Source organism: Hylaeus volcanicus, chromosome 1 (assembly GCF_026283585.1).
Source record: "Hylaeus volcanicus isolate JK05 chromosome 1, UHH_iyHylVolc1.0_haploid, whole genome shotgun sequence".
Taxonomy (NCBI): Eukaryota; Metazoa; Arthropoda; class Insecta; order Hymenoptera; family Colletidae; genus Hylaeus; species Hylaeus volcanicus.
Window position 1 is genome coordinate 29228945 of NC_071976.1, and position 24863 is coordinate 29253807.

Below are 24863 nucleotides of genomic sequence, written 5' to 3' on the forward strand. Positions count from 1 at the left end.
ATTACTAATTTTATACTCCACATCACCAACTATACCATTCAACTTTTCTAAAGTGCAGACATTTTTTTATAGTATAAGGAGTTGAAAACAATAATACGCATAAGAAAACATCCGAAGATACGAATCAGTACAACAACGATTTTCTTTGTAACAATCCCATCAACCCACCACTCCCATTTCCCATCCAATTTCGTATTCGTAGGTTCGTTTGCTACGTTGAACGCTTCTAGAAGTGCGATTCAAATCGTCGTTTATCCCAAACCGTCTTTCTATTAAAAGGAACCACTTTCTTTTTCCCTTTTCCTTGTAATCACAGTCCTTTGTTCCAGCACGAACGAAGCGTATCGCGACTGCATGCCAAAGGGTTCGTGTACACCTTGAAATTTAGATGCCTATCGCGCTGAAAAACCCTCCTGGACGGGCTTGCTTTCTGAATGCTTTCGATTAAGATTCAAAAGATGGTAACAGATCCCTTCCTTTGAATCTTATTCAACGAGAAAATTGCTCGGTGAAATATTCACACGATCATTAACCGACGGTTTACGCTGTCCAAGTTGACGATGCAGACGTGTGCGTGTTTAGGCTCACTCGAGATCTGAGATTAGGGAACTACAATGGTCACGATCGTGATACAACGTTCTCTGCGAGAGAAATGAAAAAACCGTGTTGTCCAGAAAGTTCGTGCAAATTTTTAAGAAAAATTCAAAGGCAAAAAGTGTGAAATAATTATTGTATACGATGACGAACACTATATAATCCAGAAATATATAAAAAGCAAGCTACCTAAATACTTCTTCCTCAGATTCTGCTCGTTAACGGGCAAAAAGGCTGTTTCGTAATTTGCCTCCGCTGGTTTTTTTGAGAATGAACAGAAAACTTTCAACTAGCCCGCGGAAATCACTTAGTATGTACTGACCGTGGATAATTAAAAGTTTAATCGTGTTCTGAAGAAGGAATCCTCGTTTTCTCCTAAACGACTGACACAAATTCAGAACAAAAACCTTTCTCGCCAAGCCCGCATAAGTGGAGGACCCGGTTGAAAAATGTTACCTTTCTTTGCTTGTGTAAACTTTTAAGATTGAAAATCTTTTTATTTTCGAACAGCCGAAATTCATGTCGCGTTATATGATGAAAAATGCTGTGAGGCGATGAAATTGGTGGGTAGCAACAGACTAAATATGTCCCGTTAGATTAGCAGGGACAACATCAAGGAGCCGTAGCTGGTATTAGTGGTCCGTAGGGGGGATGGTTTCTGTACATTTATCGCAATTTATTAACTCACCAAGTACGCCGAGGCGAAAATTGATAGACACGACGATAAGGCGTCCATAAGCAGCCAACGCGGTTCCATCGAAGGAATTACCAGCGCCCCACGAATAGGAATCACCGTGAATAAGAAGAAGAGCTGGTAACAAGTCTGGGGTACTACCTGAAACATTAAATAATTGTTACTAATTATTTAATCTTTAAGAGTTATTAATTTAATAAAATGAAGTAGCGTTAGTACAAAATTTATATATTAATATAATTAGAATCAGTATTATTTATGTGTAATATCACTAACTAAGGCGATAGAGATTGCGTCTATTTGAAGACAAGAACATTTAGGAATATGCCAATTCCAGTCGACATTGCACTTTCCCTGTCATTCTTCCCATGTCTGACTAAACTCACGTCATACTACTGATTTCTGACGTGTCTCTACCATACTCACGCACCCCAAGTAATATTATTGTGAAAATGGTTTTGGCCCTTCGTTGAACTATTCGATAAGTTAAATAATTAAGTGAAATGGTAGACAATAGCCATTTGTGGCCAGAATTAAATAACTTTTTGTATGATTGCGATTAGTCAGTTATAGAATAAGACTCGGGAATAGGAATTCTTTAACTCTCCAATTCTCTCAAGACAATATACACGTATATCTTGTGAGATCCGCCGAATAAGAAACTTATACCCATATCTTAACGTTAAATAAAAATATGACAATGCAAACAGCGAACCGTAATAAAAGTCAGAAATTAGCGAAACAAAAGAGGAATGTTACATCGCGTGATGGGGTCTCTCGACACAGTCCTTAACAACTGTAGGCGTAAAGGTACACCAACAACTTTAACGTAGAAAATACAGGCCAGCAATTAACTTAAAAGCCAGCGAAGCACTCGGGTACAATTGCAAATAACGTATACAGGCTCACCGCGTTGCTGCAACAGATCACAAGCAACCAAATATTGTCCCGCTACTCCAATTTATAAATGGATGGCGCAAGAAGGCTGGTGTTCGACAACGTATACATTTACGTATTGGAGAACATTGTCGCACACGCTGCGTGAACGAATTGCTAGGCATGTAACACGGTCGGATCTGGACCGCTAGATAAACGTCGAATGAAATAAAATCCAGCCAAGCTTTCTCGTTCTGGAACACCAAGAATAATGCGGAACACCCGATTCCGATATCCATTTATCAACGAGGGTTTTCCTTGCGGATCAAAGTAATCTTTCGATATTTTTGGAATTTTTGGATACTCAAACATTAATATATGGTGGGTGATCAAATTATTCCACTTCCAATGAATGGAAAATGGAAAGAAATAAAACGAAAAGTTTCAGTAAAAAGTACAAGTATAATTGTTTATTAAATAGTAAGACAGATATATAAAGCTCTCCATGTCTATCACCCCAAGTACACATATTAAAGAAAAGAGGTTAAACGTGACATTCCTACGTCAACTTCCAGTCAAATTCAAAAGCCGAAAAATTCGCAACTTCGGAAGAATCGAAAATCGATCAGTTCTCGCCGATTTGTTTATGTTTGAACGAGCGAAAGTTAGAAAAAGGATTGCCTGTGGAGTTTTCCCGCTAAATTATTACAGCGCGTTGCCCCGAGTCCGAGTTATTTTCCCGCGGGATGCATTGGTACGTTCGCGATTCATGAAATCACAATCGTCCGCGAGCGAGCCACAACGGCGCCCGGCTGTAAGCAACGCCAGACGAGACTGAGACGTCCACCTGTTGCGAATTTTGACACGACACGCCCGACTCTATCGCGTCCATGAACGGATGGATAGGCGAGCAAGCTTTCCATCTACGTAGCACGCGTCTCGACTCTCCATCAAGGACCTCTGGCGAACCGGAGATCCTATCCGTAGGAAATTCACGGTGCCACAAGGATTGCCATTGAACAGTATTCTATTATCTTTGTATACAAAGAATTTCTTTGATAGAATCAATTGAAAGATGACTTTATCTTTTTATATTCTTAGGAGATAAATGCTCGGCTATCCGTGCCACTGTTACGTGTTTTCTCTTTCAATAGAAAATTCCATCGAATTTTCTCACCGAACGTGACAGGAATTTTCATTGAATTCCATTCTATTATCTTTATATACGTTATGAATTTCCCTGACAGAATCAATTAGAAACTTTAATTCGTCGAAATTAACATTCAATTCGCGCAAAAACGTGCCGCAATGGGCAAAGAGGGAAAAAGTCGAACAAACGATTAGTATCCATCAAGTGAACAAAACTTGCGCTCTCGGGAAAGTCTCATCGTCTCGAGATCTTAACGAGGGATCTTGAAGTCGTTAGCAGAAGCGAAGGCGCAGCTCGAATTTAAAAATATCCCAAAGGAGCCCGTTCGCTCGGGGAGAGAGAGTATATCACCTTGGCCTCCCTTAATTACCTTTCACGGTATTATGCAAAAAAAAAACGGTGCCCCGCGGAGAGAATGGAGAAGCAGAAGCGGAAGAGAAAGGACGGCGAGCTTTTCAGGAAGAATTAATCCTTCCAGCCTCCAACTTCGTCTCATGTACGTGCGTCTGCTCGATTTTATCGAGCTGCAAGCTTTCCAGGAGAAAGAAATCTCCAGAGAAGACGACATCCTACGAATGGAAATAACGCATTACGTAGCTTTCCTCGTGGACGAAACTTATGGCCCTTTTTAGGTACGGTTCTCTAGTTTCTCGGTTAATCCGCTGCTATGGAATAGGGAAGAAAGATTATTATCGGTTTTACAGACATTTTTTTTTTGAAGGAAATATTTGGAATATGCTTTTTAATATCAAACAGTAAGAGATCGTAAACATACTTTTAAAACCAATTTTTGAATTAAAAAGCATTTTCTCTCGCGTAGAGTAGGTACTAAAACGAATAGTTACGAGTATAACAATTACAAATACACATCAATTTGCAAACTCTTTCTACAGCTCATTTCTCTTGTTGTTCTTCTTATCTTTAGGGGCTGAATTTTCAACAGCACGTAGTATTATAAATTAAGTTGATTTTCCAATCACATACCCACGCATTCGACCAGGGATCACGCATGCTTTACAATTTTTATCAACATATTTGATCGTACAAAAATAAACTTCCCAGGGGAACCCAGGATCAAAACACCCGAACAAATAAATAGCACATCCAAGCAATAGAAACATTACACACCAAATCGAATCTACTGCTAATGGCAAAAGGAAAATGAGGAAGGAGCTACAGACACACCAACCGATCAGGCGATATCGACGAGCAACGGGAAACTTGCTCTTCACATTCAACGTTAAATTACGTATGTATCCCTCTCGTCCTCTTCGGTCTTCCTCAGGATCTTGGACGTCATCGGGCGGTCCGTAGGCGTGGAGAAAGTCGATTCGACGCGAGGCCACCTCACTCCCGCGGTGCTTGCAGGTTCTCTCTAGTTAATCGAATAATCGACTGCAATGCACTACGGAATTGAAGAAGCAACGCGGCCACATATACACACACATGCTCTGCTCACGTATTTCCCCGCTTTTCTTCGTCTTATCACTCTGTTTAGCGTCTCCTTTCACGTCCGTGACCCACGGCATTTCTTGGTCGGTGACGTTCAATTCTGACGTTATAAATGGAGAGAAGAGGGCAGCAATTTTCGCCAGGCTTTCAGATAAGCCCGACCTCTCATCCGCTTTTCATTCTTTTTTTCCATCCTCTTCGTTTTCCCTTTGATGTCGCTGAACGATATTCCGCCGCGAAAGGGGATATGCATGCATTGTCGTGGGGAGATTACACGCAGGAATAGACGTACGTACATATATATGGATAACGTTAAGAGAGAAAGAGATAGAGAGAAAGTTCGTAGTCAAATAGCCACGCGAGTCGTTAAGCAGAAAATTCGCGAGACGGGGACTTTTACTCCGACGAATTTTACACGCGTGTTTGCCGAAGACAAATTCAGCCGACGCTACGCTTCGGCCAACAGCAAACTCAAATATTGGTGCACACAAGTTCGACTCGGTAAAGTAACTACGTTATACCGTTCTCAATGGAGTCTAGTTGAATAGAAATCCAAGAGAGCGATGCATTTGGAAAAACAGACTCGATGCCCTTTGAAAGTGAACGCCGCCTTTCGCGAAGGCACAAGTACCGATGTTTCAGAATTTGTCTCGATGATAACGAGGATCGAATGCAGATGATGCGTACATAATAGTTTCTTTACGCCTGTAAAATCGTCAACCTCCAACTCGTATACCTACAAGCCTCTCTATAAATATTATGCCATGAAACAATTAACTATGTACGAAGCTCGCATACTTTCCTTATCAATCTCTCGCTCTTCCCATACGTAAATTATACTCAATGAAAAAACTGTAATAAACTGACGCAGTTTGCAACATTAAACAATTTCTCGACGCGCTAACCAGCAAAGAAACCTGGAATCTTTGATAATGTTTTCATAAAATACCTCCCTCGGTGCTCGGCTCGCTTCGTTCGCTTAAAATTCGCAAAAACTCTCTCTTTACACGTGATAACAAGGCACTCTAGCTTCGGTATAATAATCACCGCGCGCAAAGTATTCCCCGTTCGCTCTCGTTTTCGCAAAAACGACGCAAGGAAAGCACAGGTATTAAGAAAATTGCTCAGACAGAGGCTTCGCATACTTACTCAACGAGCCACAACTCGTTTCCACCGGGTAGATAAGAATTTCAATTAAAAATCCTACGTTGCAGTATGAAATTAACCGAAGTGGGAGGTACGACTCGAGAGAAACGGAAAAAATGTTCCCTACACTTCTGAAATACACGCGTTTTAACGTCCATTACGTTCTCGCGTTGCAAACAATTTCACCCCCACCAAATTGCGTTAGCGTAATTACTACAAATTTCGTGCAATTACCTTCGCGCTTTTCTCTATTTTGTTTCTCTTTTTTTTTGTGTGTGTGTGTGCGTAATGTCGAGCATAGTTCTGACCATTTTTGTCGCGTTCTCCGCGTTCATTTAACCGCTAACGGTATAATGCTGCGAGGGGTGACACCCCTTAATTTACCAAATTTCAGACGTTCACGCTTTTCCCAGCGTCAGATTAAGCGAGTTTCGCATCAACGCATAACTCGCTCTCGTCTCAACAGGTAATCCCACGTAATAAAAAGAACATCATTTCGAGAATGGAGGATGGGAGCGATATCAACAAAGCATAACCGCTTTTAGTTGGTCGTTTTTATCAAACTTTCCACGACGATTAACAAACAGCGGAAGATACACGGAGGTCGTGGAACCTTAGGTAATTTGATATATCGAAAACGTTTTCTATTCCAGCTTAACCAGACTGTCTTTCGAGGTCTATTAGACGTGAATTTGTTCTAGCATAAAATGACAAGCGCGCCGCGAAAGCCCTTAATGCCGTAGCTGGAGCTTATCGTGGCCTAGCCTATGAATGCGATCTATTATGCGGTCTTACTACGGAGTACCTTCAGAATCCAACATTATCTCTTGCGCAGCGTCTCGAATGCAAAGTCAGTTCATGACAGACTGATTTCATGAATCATAACAGTGAATTAACCCTTTCAATTCCAGCCATTCACGGTTACCGGCAGCGGCACTGCAGACGAAGGGAGTATTGGAAGGCGACCAAGTAGAATGGAAGTTCAGCAATTGAATCGCTCGGCAGCAACACGATCGACGAAATTATGGCGCAAGAACACGCGGCGCGATCAATGGATTGAAATTAATTCGCAGACGACGATTCATGTATAAACACGTAAAATTGACGGTGGTGTTTGCCGAAGAATGGGAAATTATTTTGAACATGGTTAGGTGAGTTTTAATTTTATAATTCGTACGTCTCGGTAGTAGTCTTTTCGATAGCTGAAAAACTGAATAGTTGAAAAAAGCTCTAAAATAAAATACCAAGGAAAATATTACTTACAATTACTTATAATTTAGAAGCAAATTATATTTCATTCAATTGCAATATTCTGTCATTGTATAGTTACTTTCAAGATCAATTGCGTCGATAATATTTTCCTACCAATAAATATTCATACTCAACGAAAGCATCAGTTCAACGATGGGACAATAATTTCGACGGGGTGAAAACTTGATCCCCCAATGACCAGAACTTACGAACCAAGTTCGGTTCTGCAACTGCCGCGCACATCGTGGCGCCAAACGATGCCCTAAGGATTAGGCAAGCTAAGCCGAGCAACCCTCGTAATAATTGTCACGATTGTTGTCTTGTTACTACTGTCTTAGAGTAGGTTTAGAGTGCACGTATCCCTTACGAGACACTGTAACGTTTGTTCTCGTTGTTATCTCGGATCGCGTAATTGGCCCAGCGTTCCTGCGATATTTTCATGCGATAAGGCGCGCAACAGAAGATCCAACTTTCGAGATAATGTGCGAAACGAATCGAAAATCAACCCCAAAGCCGCGGAGAAAAAATTGTTGATAGATAAATAGTATCTATGGTCTAAAAATTTAAATTTAAGTTGAGCTGGATTAACTTGTAAACATTTCAAATTTTTTATAATACCATATTTAATAACTTATAAAATAACATATTTTTGAGAACTATAGAACCACTGTCTGTAAGTAAAATCCAGGAGAAACGACGAATTTAAAACAAGAGTTAAGAGAGTGGTCTCAATAATGATACTTTCAGACACTCCGACTCGTAACGAACGTACTTATAACACAAATGCCATAAAATCGTAACCGAATAAAGTTTCGGAACGTTAACCTTTCGATAATACTTTCCCCATCGAAAAGTTCCCAATAAGAGGACTTTACCGCCCATCTCTATGTGAATAAACCCGCTATTTATTAACATCGCCGCCATTACTCGCTGCCAGTTTATCTCTGCCATAATTTCGCTCGTATTTCCAACAACTTTTACCAAGTAAAGTAGCGGACTTTATACCTAAACGAAGATGGGGGGCCAAGGGGTAGAGACGAAACGGTCGTAGATAGCTCTATCACGTGTGATGTATCGCGCATATATAAAGATACACCTGATAGACGGTTATGGTTTCTGCGATATCATTTTAGAGTAACCGGAGCGAGTATCGAGCCGCGCCGGAATTCGCGAATTTACATCGTCATTACATAAACGCGGCCAACAGAAAATAAGATTATAGAAATATTCGTGGGACGCTCGGTGATGCAGTAACTTTTATCGCTGCTTTCGCGTAAAGCGAGCTCATGATGTCCGACTTCTCGAATTTATGAGCATTCAGTTCAAGGATTTTATCGTTTTCGTATATTGCCATGCCGGGGGGGTTTATTGGCCTAATGTATCCCGTGCACAGTGATTCCGACTTGGGCGAAAATTGCCCGTTCAATCCTTACGCGTGATTTAAAAATGATTGAAACGATAACATGTGGACCAATGTGAATAGCAATTGCTGTCCTCGTAGGCTTCATTTAAGAACGTTTTCAAGCGTTAAGCTTCAGATACTCTGGCTAACGCTCCTTCACCGCGACATTCCCTCGTATTCAAATTGCCGCTCGAGCTCAGTGCTCCAGGTCTTCCCGTGTATAATAAATAAAGCTGCGACGCTTTAACGAGAAAGGAATGAATACGTTACGTCCACGGCGCGGCGGAGGGAAAGGCGATAAATTAGAGACGTTTCAACGCCCGACACTTTGACTTACCCTTCGAAATCCTCTTTGGCTAATTCCCGTAGAAAGGGAGAAGGCGGGGGGGGGGGAGGAGGTAGAGGGGGCACGGACAGTTAGTCCAATCCAACGAGGATGATTTAATTAGGACGTTCAATTAGAACACATCAGTGGCCGCCCCTCCGAAATTGCTGAGCCACTCGAACAGACCTCCTTATTTCCGTCGCTTTTCCGTCTCGCGGGACGCGAATAATCATCCCCACCCCCCCCCCACCCCCCACCTCGTACCCCGTCCTGCCATAAACCGTGAAAGATCTGGGTAAACCGCAAAATTTGCCGGCCCCGCTCGAATATCGCTTGTAATCGCGTCCGGAAACCGAAATGCGGTGCATTATGCGTGACAGTGATTTTCGTGAAATATTGAATATCTCATCCGCCAAAGCGATTAACACATGACCACATGGAACATGGAAAATTACGTAATCCCCCGACATTAGCGGTAATGCGTTCGACCGTGCCGATTAATGCCCGTGTGCTTTTGTGCTTTCCAGCCGATTACCAGCGGTTTCTACGAATCGTTCCATAATAGATGGAAAAGTGAAAACCTGGCCGGATTTCCGCCAATATTTGGAAGTATTGGGTGCAGCGGTTGGAGAACATCGGTTTCGCGTTGTGTGCAGACTGTTCTTTCAACCCTTTTAATCGGAACTTCTTTGGAAATTTAGGACAATGGGTTTTTTTTTCATATTCTATTTGCTCATCGCTACGGAGACGTTTTAGGCATAGTCCGTGTTCTCTGTCGAGTACAGAGTTAATCTTGAAGAGTGAAATGTAGAAACGACAACAATTTCTAAGTTTCTAATTCTTATTTTTGAAACTAAAACGTCCTACGAATAAACTGTAAATATAAAAAAGTTCTACTACGATATACAAATTATAGAGGAAGAGTACTAAAACAATTTTGTTGATCCTGTACTAATAGGAGATGATGATATTTTGACGTAAATTACGAACAAACAGTGGGTTACCAACCGAAACATGGGCTACAGTAAAACACACATTATGGACACCAGTATGGGTTTGGAATTCAATTGAACGATACTAACCAATTCGCAAGTACATGAACTGTAAAATGAACCGTAGGTGTTGAATTAATTATACTCGTGAGTACATACTCAACTCGATCCCGTCCCAACTGATTATATGTTTCACCCCAACCTCGAATGTCAAACTCATTCACGTAAAACGTACCGTAATAGCAATCGATACTTCCGCTAAGTATTTCTGTCAAGCTCGGTTCGACAAACTTCATTTACATGCATAGTTAATCATTTTTTCTGGTGTGGTATACAATATAGAATTTACGAAGTGCATACTTTACATTCTAAACAGATTTTTCCCCACTTGTTACTATTTTTTTCTAAAGATATTTCACAAAAGAATACGTTAAATATTTTCGTCCTAAATATTTCCACCCCTCGGATGACCGTGGCGAGAGCATTTTCCGAGTTCAATATTCGCTCGGGAGAAGTCAATAAATGCCGCAAAAAAATAGGGTGGAAAATCGGGCCATCATGGCGTTAATCTGCCCAAACCAAATATTGATGTGCGGACTAGACGAATAGTAAAAAAAAGTTCCTGCAAAATTTCAGCTAAATTAAAATACTAAATAAAATATTATCTACCAATCGTTTGATTGTTTGATATGCGTGCTTCGTTTTCATGACAACATCTTTTCTCTTATTAACTCTCGTTCGATGAAGGCATTTAATTGCAAATTCGATTCGAGTTGTTGTTGGTAATGTCTTAAAAGTCTCCTCCTCGAGAACAGACACAACGAGACATTTAATATCTAAGCAAATTACTTTCCCGACGAATTAGGGCCGCACAATCCCCGTCCGTGTCCGTCGTTAGGAACGCGTCACCGGCCAACTGCGTTAATCGTCGTCGTTAAATCGCGTTTCCAAACCCATTTACAAGAGTGTCACGCCTCGAGCATGCGAGAAAAAGAAATCCCCTTCCCCCATGAGCGTTAAGTCAAATACGTTTCGCTCGGGGAATCTCATTTAAATATCCCGTCTCGGCCGTTGAATGCCAGAGCAAAGGAGGGAAGGAAACTATCTCGGGCGGAAGTGCAGCGCAGAATCTCTCCGGCTGACTGGTTTTTCCTTGACTGTATCGGAGAACGGAACCCAAGGACGATAAGCCTCTTACGTGTAGACGACCTAAGGGGCAGAACCGAAGCTTGCACGCCAGCACTCGTTTCGTTGCGACGCGGATCCGCCTAAGACCGAGCGGAAATATCGCGTGGAAGAAGTGTACCATGCTCAGGAGGAGAATCCCCCAGGATAAAGCGTACCGCGGTTATCTACTTTGCGTGAGCAGATACTAAGTAGCCGAGAATTTTGTTTACGTCGGGGCTGAGATCGTTATTCCCCCCCTGAGGCCTCCCACACTCCCACCTAAACGACTTCACCGCGATATCATCGAAAAAGGAAGATATCAATTGCTGGAAGAGCGTGTTGTAGCTGCATCGCCGAGATAAGTGTACCGTAGATCCGACGGGCTGAAAGGAATTTAGATTGGCGAGATCGGAATGTTTGGAGAAGTAACGTATTTCTTCAAACTGAACAATACACCCTTTTCTATAAGCGAAATTGTAGATAATAATAATATACAAAAATATCTATTTAAATCGTAATTGTCTTTATACATTATTTGTTCGTGAATATGTTCAATCATACACATATTAAATGAATCAATCAATTTCCAAATCCACCCAATTACGTTCGGTATAACACAATTATAACAAATGCATGAGAAGCAACACCTGAATTATGAATTTGCTCGTCATTAATTTCTATAACTGTGACTTTCAGTAACATTCCAACGATTATTCCAAATGACAATTCAATTATATCTGTTCGTATTCCGAAAGTGAGTTATAATAACGCATGGCTGCATTATAAATTAACCCTCCTCAATGTTCAATTCACAGAGCCGATAGCACAGCTAGGTTTCGATTGCGAGTTTTACATTCAACGAAAAAGAGTCCATTCTTAGTGTTACATTCGTTCGAATGGTGTTCCTAGTGTCTGCACTGCGGCAGTTGCATTGCTGCAAGATGCTCCGATGCATCGGTAATTCAAGCAGAGAACATCGCGCGAGGAAACTATCCGCAGCGAACACGAAGCACGGAATTGCGTCATACGTTAAATAATTTAATCCCACGCTTTCTGTTCGACGAAGAAATTAAATCGATCGTCAAGTTGCACGGTTCTCGTGCTTTTATGCAAATTTTTGTTAAATTACACTACATTAAAGTAACCTTAAATAACCAATACGATACAAAACTTATTAAAGCAACGCAAAATAAATTGATCGTTTTACATCTCTTTAGCTTTTGTTGCAGTTAATAAAGAAAAATTGTATTTAAAGAATGACCTTTTTATAGCTTAACAATATAAATACCTCGCTATTGAAGCGTTATCGATTCGCTATGTATATTTGACGCGTCTAATCTAGAAAATGTTACATATAAAAATAATGTGACATTTCGTCAATTTAATAAAGGTGTCCTGTTAATTAATTACACTTGAACACGTTTTATTTGCTCGTCTATAATTACCACGAAAATTGTATTTATTAAAATGCACAGAGAAAATAGAGCTGGGCAATGCGCGCGTCAAATAAAATTCAATCATGATGGCCTTTGAACAATTTGTTACCACGTTGAACAATTCCGCCCGTGAATCATTTTTACGTCAAAAGTAAATTATAAAATTGAACACATATTTGCATATGAAAAACTTCAAAGGTAGGAGCAACGTAAAAAATATTACAAATATAGCAACACAAATTTTAAAATTAACCCAATGTATTGGGACATGAAAACCCCTAAAGGCAGGCGAGACATAAAAAATGTGTAAAATATTGAAACGTAAATTCCGATATTTTTCGAATATTTGCATATGGAAACATCCGAGAGCAGTAGCACCGTAAAATATATTACAGAATTGTAACGAAAATTCTAATATTAACAGAATATTTCCATATAAAAAAATTCGAGCGTAAAAAGAAACATTTTATTCACAATATTTTTAATCCTTTCAGTAATGTTCTTACTTCTAGATTTTGTATATAGACGTATTCGCTTAATTTTAAAATGCATGTTTTAATCCCTTCGCTGCCAGACAAATTTAAAACCTTGGACGCCAAGATTTAATACGGATGTGTAATCTGGGTTGCATTTTTTCCATTTGTTTACTGTCGCATCGACATTATGAATCATTCAAACTGCCCAAAGCTCGGACAAACGAATTCGCTCATGCGTTTACGAATAAATTTTCCAACCAATCCTAGCGTCGTGTCGATTCTTTCTTCGATAGCGTTCCATGATACGTTATTTTGATTTTCAAAAAGCTATGAAATATGCATTATTTTCGTAGTTGCATTCATTCGCCTTTCCCACTTTCCTAGGCGAGTCAAACATTGGATCGTGGCCAATTTCATTTCGCGCGAACAATGTGCTATTTCGATTTCCAAATAGTAATAAAATACAGATTTATGTTCGCCCAGGACTTTCCGACTCGAGTGTATATCACTGGGAAATTTTGTGCGTCGAAAAAAAAGAATACGCGATAAAACGCATGAAATTGTTGTTCCACTGTACGGATGCATCGGGAAACATTATGGTAACAAAATTCATAGATCGATGTAAAAATGCAAATACGCGTGTAGATATTAGTAACGCAACCAATCTAAAAAACTGTAAAACCGGATACATGATGCGATGATATCGAACGATAGCCTATATTGCAATTTAATGAAATGTGGTTGGTTTTAATTGAACTGCGTTATTTATTCATCCCTTTATTGCCAGGCAAATAAACGTGATGTTTTCTGAAACTGCTACGTCATTTTCAATGGGAACGTCAACATTCAATTTCGTTAAATCTAGTTGTTTCTCGTATTATAACAAATAGCCGAAACAAGCATAATTTGATTTAAAAATTCCTTTCAACCATTAATTTAAGTTCCCTCCGGTATAGTTCCATGTAAGAAATATAAAAGTACTCAATTTGTATAGGTTCTTCATGCATACGTTATACATACACCATACACTATACTCTAAATGTTCAAATAATACGAAAAAAAAGGCCAAGCTGCGTCCGCCACAATTAATACAGGAAGACTGAATACTATGAATGGTTTATGAACAATTAATTTCGATAGAACTGGACTTTTAATTGAGCGGTTTTTCATTCCTGTCTTCAGGAACAGAGAATTGTCTGGCCACGCTGAAAGGATAATTGACTGGAAATTTGAAGAGTTTTTGTCGAAAGGACTGCTTCATCCATTCGAAGTCTAACAAAAGGATATTGGAAGAATAGAAATCCGTCCAAGTGACGATATTATTATCTTTAAACATAGAGTCTGATTTAATTCAGCCCGTGCAATTAGCATTCACGGCTGCTGCAAGTAGTATAAGTCAGAAATAGTCAGACGCGAAACAAATTTAAACTTTCTCTCTCACATCTACTTCCTGCTACGTGCATTCACTATTTTTAGTGAAAAATCATGCTGTTAACTAAAACACAAAAGGTGTTTAGATATTTGAGACATTTACTTCTAAATTCATCCTGTATATTCAATTACTAGAGCAACAGACGAAAGAGCACATTTCTCTCGCGGTGCTCTCCCACGAGTAAGAAATCAATTAGCATTCACCGATCATTCGCTACACTCAGACCAACTAAGCGTCCAATTGGTACAATCAATAGGTTAGTTCTAGCACTTAGACTTCAAACGAGGAATGAGATTCCATTTAGTTACCTGTCAATTATTTAGGTAATTAGCTCGAACATTAATAGGGCTCAAATTACGTCGTTGTTGAAAATGATATATCTCCTAGCGCCGATCCCCAATCAGAATTTTATTATTTTCGTCAGTATTTGGTATTAGAAACGTAAAGTGCCTGCTGATCGCGAACGTGTTAATTTGTCCATTTCCTAAAATTCAACCAAAGCTCGCGCCCGACAACCTTTCCCCATCCAGCAACGCTAAAAATACTCGCTGCCCATAATAAACGTGTAGAAATAATTTTCTCCGATGCGACAATCGATTTCATCCGCGGTTATGTAATGACCTACACGCGTGTTACGTAAAGACACAATGAAACGTCGAAGACAAAAGGGATTTCCAGGTATAAGAATCGCTATTTCCAAGGACTGCTCTTCCTTGAGTCGCTTGAGGACTCGGCTACCAACCTAACGGCGGATATAGTAGTCCAGATTTTCGCGTCGTCTCCTCGTTTCACTTGGCTCGCAATCAGAAAAGCGTCGCGACGAACCGATCGATGCGTTCTTTTGTCGTAGGCGCTCCTCTCCTTTCTTCTGCTTTCTTTCATTCGCTCGCTCCTTCTCCGTTCCCTGTATACTCTTTCTCTCACGTCCCTCAACCCTCGCCCTTTCCAAACGCGACAGAATCGGAAGGAAAAAAATGAGAAAAGGAGAGGGTACGACGGAAGAAAAGAAACGCAACGTCGAGACAGCGAGGAATCAAGGGCTCCGCAATCGCCACCTCGGGACCTTGCTACAAAATGCACCCCCGTTAGTCAACAACCGAGTCATTTTTCGTCCACGCTGCAAAACGTTTTACGCCCACTACCCTTTGATCAAACCTGTCTCGTCGTTTGTCTTCAGCAGTGTTTCTCAATCTTTGTCTACCAACCTTTGGTGAACCAATTTTCGGAGGGTCATGAGAATGAAATTTAATTCTAATTTTTGTGTTATTATATGATACTTATTTTTTAAGAGAACTTGCAGTTGACAATTTCTATTCGTAGCAGAAGTCGTCAGGTTTGGAAAAGAGATTTAAATTCTGGTTTGAAACGTTTCTTTAGCGAGGATCGTCAAATTCGACTCCACTTCGCAAAACGAAGTTTCTACGACTCCACGATCGATCGAAGCGGAACGAATATTTCTCTTTCGCTTCAAATATTGTACAAGAATAGGAAAATAGAGCGAAAGAACGGAATTGCCAACACTGCAATTGACGACGAGGCAGCCCCTTGCCGAAAGCACTCCATCGTCGTTCGCCAGCCGGTGCATTTCCGCCGAGTGTGCACAAAATTCGGTGCCCCGTACACGGGCTCATGGGCTGATTGAAAAATTTGCTTACCAACGTGCTATCATTGATACACCATCCGGAGAACGTGATCCGATTAAAATGATTTCAATCGCATCGATTTTTCTTCCACGTAGAAAAAGCAATGAAATACTTCTTTTGCAAATTAGGGCAGATCCTACCTAACCCTTCAACCAATCAATCATTAATTATTCCAGCGAACTATATACAAAAATTTATATACTAAATTTATATACGTCGAATAGAAAATTTCCAAATTGCTCAGTTATTCAGCCTCTGAATAAATATTACTCATCAAGAATTTTTCATCGATCGATAAGCAGATATTACTTATCGAAACTCTAACGTCGATTCATCGCTCTAGGTTGCCGTGTAACGAAGCATCGCGAAAAATGAAGCAGTCTGCAAACACACGGTGCAAGCGGGAAATCGGATTGCCCTGCATTTTGCAAAGCCAATTCGCGTCACCTCGTTTCCCCTCGATTTGCTTTCCATTTTCGCCTAATCTCTGCGTCCCGTTGAGCCACGGTTCGTCCAATTTTAGGGATCCGGCACCGTTTGCGACCGCGGCACCGCTTTTTCCGACGCGGTATCGTCCCATTCGAATCGCGAAACCAAGTTGCCAACTATGTCACAGGAATTATGCAAACGCTGGCGAACAAAACGGGTCGTTTGTTGCGCCGCGACCGTGACCACGTCCCCAGTTAAAATGACCACGGTTATTAAACGGCGCACGATCGCCGAAGAAAGGCGACCGACGCCGACGCGGCTATTCGTGTCCGTAATCAGCCACGCAAAGACGAATCTGTTATTCAGAAAATTTTCACCTCGAGTCTCGCGTGAGAACGAGCAATTCGTTTATCGCGCGAAAATTGTTCGACCTGTGGCGTGTTGCGTTCAAGTTCACGGCCGATAAGGAACTGTTTAAACAAAGAACACTTCCGGTATAACCAGCAAACTGAATCACGTGGAAGGAAAACATTGCATGGAACCGAGTGTGTAAACAATTTTCAGGTGATTTTTTGAAAAGTTAGATATAATCGAGATATGTATCGATGATAACAAATATACATTGTGAATTAATGAAATTTTTGTGAACTTATTTACAACTTGGTATAGATATACGCTAGTTTATTGAGTTATAAAATTTCTTCTTCAGCTTCACGAGTGGCCTGCAGATCTAAAAATAGTAAAATCTTCAAAGCAGCTACATCAAAGGTAGACCCTTCCCAGACGTCTCGGACCTTCCATAAAAATCACGAAGAAGAAAGTACCCTGTAAAAATTGCACATTACTCACCGTGAGGAGGTTTGGGCACATAGAGGTTCAAGTATAGGCAGTCTTCGCTCTGGTTGGCCAACATGGGCGCTAGCCTCTCGAGGTAGGCGCGCCTGGGCCGCGGCAGACTCGCATCCGGTTCCGGTGGTTTCTGTGGACACGCGGGTGGCATGGTGTCCGCCAATTTTGTGCCGCGCCACGGCGTCGGGGTGACGGGTGGCATGTATCGCAACGCTCCGACGGGCGGGGTCGCGTACGGCACCCCGTAGTAAGTCTCGACGGACGTCGACGATCTGGCCTCGACGCCGCGGAGGATCCCGTACCTCGTTTTGACCGTCCTGGTGCTGTACTTCTGGCTACCCGCGAGAGCCTCCGCTCCAGCAGGGCGCCAATGTCCGCACAGAAGCCCGAGGAACACGACGATCGCCGCCAGACGCTTCTTCGAGCCATCTGCTCTGTTATCGCGACGTCGCCGAACAAACTCTCCCGTCCACTCTGCTTCATCCCCGCCCCCTTTCTCCGAGCACCCTCTTCTTCCCAAGGAAACATCGTCCCTTTTTCTCGCGATCCCCACGTCACAGACGTTGCACAACCCCTCGTCGTTCCCTGAGTCACAGTTCCACGACGAACGAGCATCGAGCACGACCGACGCGAAACGCTCGTCGACGTCTTCCGTCCTAGAGTCGAAACGCTGGCCAGCATTGCGGAAGACGGACGACGATCGGCCGAAACTATTGTCCAAGGAAGGCAGACTTTCGATTGGGTCGAGAGGCGAGAGGTCTTTCCTCTTCCTCTTCCTCGGGGACGAGGAGGAGGACGTCCGCATCGCGTCACGCCGCCGCGGACTGGCCCCTCCGGGCCCCGCATCTGTGGGGCCCTCCTGCTAAGGGACGACCCTCTTCTTCCCCTTCTCCGCCCTCTGTCTCTAGAACCTTTCCTTCTACAGTTTTATCTTCCTTCAGACTGCCCTTGACCGATTCTTCTTCCTTGGACCTTGCTTCCCGCTTGGGACGCTCGATTATCGTTCCTGGTTCCTCTGTTCCTCCCTCTGCCTTAGGACTCGCTTCTTTCTTCAAATTCGCCTCCCACTTGGGACACTTGATTACTTCCTCTACTCTTCCCTCCTTCTTCGAACTCTTAACCCCTACTTCCTCTTTCTCGGAACTTACTTCCCACTTGGGCTGCACTATTATCGTTCCTTCCCCCTTTCCGCGGTTTTCCGTCTCTATATCCTTTCCCTTCCCAGCTCTATCTAGCTTTGGACTCTCTTCTATCACCTCTTCTCGCTCGGAACTTGCTTCCCTCTCGGGACACTCGATCGCTATTTCTCTTTCCGCGAAACTTTTCGCCACTTCCTTCTCGCGAAACTCTACTTCCCTGGAACTCTTCACCGCCTCTTCCTTTCCGCTAACCCTTTCCTCTCTCGATCTCCAGTATTCCCGCTGTATGGTTTGCTCCTTTCTCTCCTTTCCACGATTTTTCACTGTTCTTGGCTCCCAATACCGCGACTCAGTGACTTTCTCGCCTCGCTGCGATTCTCTCTCCGTGATCGTCGAACGAATCACCGTGAACTGGCAAAAACTCGCTGCTAGCGCGCTGATTGGCTGCAAGGCTCTCAGTTCCATCCTCGAGGACGTGCTGTGCCGGCAACGAGCGTCCACGTTGCCCGATTGTCGTCGTTTCCTGTGGCTCTGGCACTCGCCGTTCTCGTTGTTCGCGCGATCAACGACGAGCTCGGCTCGAAGCAAGCGATTAAAGTTGGGGAAAGCATCGGCAAAGAGGGTACGAGGTTACGCCTTTCCACCCCTCGAACACGAATGGAGTTTCAAAGATCTAGCGACGACTAACGCTGACTATTCTTACGGTTCGCCGAGAAAGAGTTTCAGTCGAGGAGAACATTGGATTCTTGCTCGGTTCGAGGAGTAACGAGGGCTATCGATCAATTCCTTGACTTTGATTCTACGGTTCCTAGTTTCTGTGCTAAACAGTCTTCTTCGTACGATTTCTCTTTACTTGGTCTCGTCTGCAAAAGAAAGTAAGAAAAAGGTTAGACGTAGGGGTCGTTTGATTTAAGAGAATTGGAACGATAGGAAAAAACAAAAATTATTTGGTAAAACATCGATATATTAGCACGTGAACTGAAAGATACACGAGCCCATAGAGGATTAACAAACGGAAATTATTTATGAATAAACCTAATAATTATTATTTACGACCCACTCGACGCGCCCCATTTTAAATGATCCTTTTGTTTCGCGTTTCTGCAGACATTTGGCGTGCTTTTTCCGTTCACCGGAAATAACGCCGGATAACTCAATTTGTAACACGCTCCGTTCGTATCCCGCAAATAAGACGAAAACCCAATAATACCGTGGCAATGTGAGAATTTCCAATTTCCAAGTTGCCAGAGACGCTTTAAACGCAATCCTTTAGTTCGTCCTGTAATCGGAGCTTGGTTCGACGACTCTCTTCTCCAAAGGGAATCGAAGCGGGCGCAAATTACCAAACACCAGCTTCGGTGAAGGCAATTACGCTACGTACGTTTGCCCAGCTCCAATACGAAAACAATTAATATCGCGAATACGATAGAGAGGGGTCTGTTAAACAATGCATATGTCGCACAAACGCCATTCCCCGGGTCCTGGTAAACACGCATAGTTACATCGACGATTAATTAAGTATAAATAGTGCAGAATCGAATCGTAACGAGTGTTTGACAACGTTTGAGTTGCAAAATATAACGGTCTGGCGGGACGCGCGAGTGTTGTTCGATGGTTGACGATACAGCTTTGGATTTTGAATATTCCGTGTAATTTTTTTGGATCGAAAGGTGGTGTCGCAAGTATCATGATGGGGAACGAAAGGTCATTCTGGGGTTGTATAGTAAACTTACGTCGATCATGATATGAACGCTTCGGTCACGCTGCTCCGAGAGTCGAAAAAATACACTCTACTTTTATAACAAATTATTAAACTGAAAAATATTTCAGAGCTAAAGTAATATAAACTAATATGTTTATACATCAATGTCCTCTGAATTGAAAGCACTGAAAAAGCGAAGGAGATTATAGTACTATTCTTTCATCGAGTAGAGTTATAGGAGAATGTTGGGGCCTAAGCAGAAGATGCAATAAACCAAGCACGGATGCCTGAAACTCGGCGATGCCAATGTAAAGTTTACACGGTAATATTCCTTTATTGCTCTACACAACGGCGTCATTTTCACGTTCGCGTATTTCCTCATTCAACGACCCTCGTGCCATGCTAGTGGAGTCCAAGGGGATAATAAACGACGTCCGTTAGAAAATGCAATTGTTGCGCGAATAACTGTTGGAACCGATAAAATTCTCCAACGATCGTTTATCGATAAAAATTTATACGACTAATATTCGACACGGTGTCTCTTAACCGAATAAAATTTAAGGGACGATCGAGTTACGTACAGACGAAAATTTACCGGATTCGATCCACGCCATTGTGAATTTTAACTAGTTCGAATTTTGCAGAAGATTTCCATTTAGATAAAACTCTAGATAATATATAGGACATACTCAATTTTATAAAATTATAGTCTGAACTGTCAAATGAAATATTTCACAACTACTATCCGAACGGAACGTCGTCGTCCATCCCTGCATCGCTATTCGACGGAGATCCATCACTCGTTTCATCCTCGCGACGTGTCGCGTCCACACACGGGCGAAACTGCGTCCTCGAAAGATCCCAATTCCCAAGTTAGGATCAAACTGCAAGCACGGACTAACTACTTGACGAAGGCTTTGCGACTTCAAAAGAGGATCACAGTGTTGCCGGATTACGTGTTAGATTCGCGACGACGAACATACCTCCCCCTCGTCCGTCATCCCCCGACCGACTGACGATTCGGATATCGATAACTAGGCCATCCACAGGACAGACGGAACGGGAGAAAGGGAGGAAGAAGAGTCTCGCTCGCGGCGAAATTAAATTCCTAGCTCGCGCTAATTGCAGGGGACGAACAGAACGATTAATAATTCGCCGAGCCAAGCTGTCCGCTGGAACTTCCACGCCGCAGCGATCGATCCCCCGGGAATTATCGAGATACGGATACGACAGTCGGATTAGGGTGGACCTCCTCAACCTCTGACCACGCATAGAACCAACTTCACCCTCGACCTGTCGCAGAAAATGCCCACACTTGACGCTCTCGAACTCATTTTCACTTCGCATCCGTTGCTATTTTCACGACCGATCGTAATGCTGTGTCAAAGACCCAAGAAACTGCGGTCGAAATGAATTTTTTCTGCGATTCATAGGTGGTACCGCGGAAGGAGCATTCACCCCATTTTATTATTCGATGCAAAACGAGCCCTCGAGCGCGATTAACTGCCGTGAAACTAGCTCGATTAGAATCGGAATCGCGGGGGGCGTAAATCACGCTGGTTAGATAGCAGGAGGATAATAAACGACGCCCATCAGAGAATGCATTTGTTGCTGGAATAATAGACCGAGAAAGTCTACGAATAACAGACCAAAATGCGGAGTAAAAGTGGTAAAATGTGTACCAGTGATGATTATTGACGCTAGGTTTACGGGGATTTCTTATTCGATTTCTGTCACTGGATGCTTTCACTAGTAAAGTCGATTCACTGAAATTAATTAGAAGACCCGCAGTTAGTCTCGTAAGTATTCGACCCTCTATGTCTATCGAGGAAGTCTGAATTAAGTGACAGGTTCGATGTTCCCAATTTTTCATTACAAATATATACATTCGTAACATTTGTTCATGCTCATATTTATAATGAGACATTTCATTATCCTCTGTGTCTATTGCAAAAATTTGCTCGATTTAAGTATTGGGTTTGATGCTTGCAAATAAATGTTCCATTATAAATATGTACATGGATAAACATTACGTGTATATACATTTAAAATCATACATGTATTTGCAAAAGCCAAACCTATCATTTAATTTGGATCTTCAATATACATAGAGGGCACGAATATTTACGGGACTGACTGTGTCATATATCGACTGTATATTATATTTATAACGAAAAATTTATTTGGAATCGTCGAGCATATCATTTAATTTAGACAAATTTCTTCGATAGATATACAGCGTACGAATACTTATGGGACTGACTGTATATTTATAACGATATTTAAAAACCTCAAGCCTATTTAATTTATACTCTTCAAGACTACATCCGAAGCTTTTCATGAAGACTCTCACATTTAAAAGTATGAGAGGTGCTATAGTTATGCTCCGCAGTGCATCACCAAAACTTCCCTTCACCGAGAATTCCCTTACGAAATCGCTCGAGATACCTACGAAAACACTAGGAACAAAACGAGACTCGAAAGCAGCGACATTCCAAGAAATGGTACTTTTCAAAGCGTTCCCCAACGCGAGACGGGACAAGGTAAAACCCGCCAAAGTTGCAGAACCTTTCCAACCGCGATCAAACCGTAACCTAACCGAAACTTCCCTCCCCCCGCTCCCCCACCAGGCACGTATTTGCATACCATCCAACTTAAACGGCTTCGAGACGTTGAACAAAGTTAACACTTGGGTAAGTAGTTTGCTATTAAACCATAAGCCCTGCCAGCAAGTTGTTAGCAATTTACGTGATCGGTGCGAGGATGGTGCGCGGCACAAATCCGTTCGTTAACGTCGCGAATGAAAACAACAACAGTCGCGCGACACGTCGACCAGCATCCGCGTTTCTCCGTGTACCGTTTACGAGATATCGTCCAGCTCCACGAGGGTCCTCCAGTCTAGACGCGAACGCGAGATCGGTCCATCGGCGTGGCCAGGAAGTCTCACGGCTGGTGGTCCAGACGGTGGTGTCCAATGAAATCCAATCGCTGTCAAATCCACGGACCGGGTCCAGTTTCACACGACACTCGTGCAGCTCGGTACCCGTCTGCTCGGTTCGCGAAGAAACTCGTCCACCACTCCACCACCTGCACCCTCACCACCACTACCCACGAGGTGTCTTCATCTCGCGATCGCGGTTCCGTGGAATCCTCTCGCGACTACGCGGCAATTCCAAACAACGGGTGACTCGGCAGCAACATCGACGAACGGGGAGAAACGATCGCGAGTAGGGGAGGTTTATTCCGTCCCAACCGAGCATGCGACCGCCCGCAACCGTGCAACCGACCAAACCGACCAAACCGACCAAACCCGATCCGACGAGCAATCCCAGGGACGACTCGCACCCTCCGTGCGCGCGATCGGCTGTCTGTCCCGGGCTCTACTGACGGCCAGCCGCGCGACCTCCATGGAGGTGGCGGTGCTGGTGCTGCTGCCGGTTGCTGGTGCCAGTCGGTGGTGGTGGCACCGATGGAGGTGGAGGATGGTCCGGCACTCGAGGAAGCCGAGGCATCCACGGCGCCGACGCCTGGTTTCGTACCGACCACCAGTCCGGTCGATAACGCCACGGCAACCCCCGGGTCGTTCCGGCTCTCCTCCGCCTCTCTCTCCACGCTTTTCTCCCTCTTTCACCTTTCCCACCGCTCTTCTGCTCCCGACTTTCTCCCTCGGATCCCCCTGTGTTCCTTTTCCGCCGGGGTTCTCTTCTTCTCGCGAGCTCGGCCCATCCACCATCTTTCCTCCGACGATCCACCTTCCTTTCTTTCGTCGGGCTGCACGTTTTCCAGCCCTAGACGTTTCGCGCTCCTTCTCCTCCAGTGCTCCTCATCCTATCGGCTCCGGGGGACTCTTAACCCTGCGTAACCCAATTTTTCGTTTGTTTCGGGGGGAAGGATCGCGTTGCAGAGAAACATCAATCGAGAGGGGATGTAAGATAATGGGTGAGTTTCGATTTATTGACGATTCCATTGTGGGAGGATGGCGAGGGTGAGCTGATATCGGAGTACGAGATTATTTGTAATGTGTCTACTGTATGATTAGCAGACAGATGTTCGTGTAAGTGTCTGTTTTTACAGAAGACTGATAAGAAGATGGGACGTGGATAGAATTTGTTTCATCTGTAAGGCAATTCAATGGTGTCGCTGCTATGTCGCATGTTTCGCAGCTTTCGTGTGTTTTACATACGTAACATTTATCTGAAAGTATCAACAGTTTCCAGAACAAATTCTATAAGAAATGAGAAACTAACATAAGATTTTAGTGACCATCATCACTCTCCGTACTCCCCTTGGGAGTTGATGCAACTACCATTCTTGAAACGTCTTCCCAGAGTCCTCTATCTTTCTTCGTTCTGTCTAATACAATCCTATTCTCTTCCTGATTCTCCTCAACAGTGCTTAATCTTCGCCCTTTGAACTTCGTCTTAGCTCTAGGGAAAATTCTGACACTAATCTCTTGGTTTCGGAATCTGTATCTTTTTCATCTTCCCTAGAATGAAGACAAAGCCCAGGGGGGTGTAAATTTGGCACATTTGAGGTGATGCAAGAAAAGATGAAAACTTGGCCGAGCAAGAGTAAGAAAGAAAACTTTCACAGGGCGACCCAACACTGGCGGAATCCCTGGGATCGCTGCATCAACTCCCAAGGCGACCACTTTGAAGGTTCGTGGCCTAAAATCGCAGGTTTGTCTGTCGCTTTACTGCGAGACAAA

At 43.0% G+C, this 24863-nt stretch overlaps 2 protein-coding genes across 4 annotated transcripts in view; both read right to left on the reverse strand.

The window, feature by feature from the left end:
* LOC128884635 (neuroligin-1-like) overlaps positions 1-24863 on the reverse strand; it is a 48091-nt gene that overhangs the window by 18684 nt on the left and 4544 nt on the right. Inside the window, exons 1-3 of one of the 3 annotated variants that reach the window (XM_054138139.1) lie at positions 23013-23577; positions 17315-19316; positions 1283-1429 (exon numbers count right to left, since the gene is read on the reverse strand). In XM_054138139.1, coding sequence (XP_053994114.1) covers positions 1283-1429; positions 17315-18119 — 952 coding nt within the window. In that variant the 5' untranslated portion in view covers positions 18120-19316; positions 23013-23577. Of the gene's footprint in view, positions 1-1282; positions 1430-17314; positions 19317-20186; positions 20330-23012; positions 23578-24863 lie in introns of those variants that run through there. The other 2 variants (XM_054138141.1, XM_054138140.1) reach the window with 2 other exon arrangements.
* LOC128885088 (neurofilament heavy polypeptide-like) lies at positions 18124-18918 on the reverse strand. Its single transcript, XM_054138860.1, has one exon. The coding sequence runs from the start codon at positions 18916-18918 to the stop codon at positions 18124-18126; it is 795 nt and encodes a 264-aa protein (XP_053994835.1).

Bases quoted from the DNA above. Each gene is read 5' to 3' on its own strand.
- LOC128885088 (XM_054138860.1), bottom strand. From the start codon at position 18,918: ATGGAACTGAGAGCCTTGCAGCCAATCAGCGCGCTAGCAGCGAGTTTT.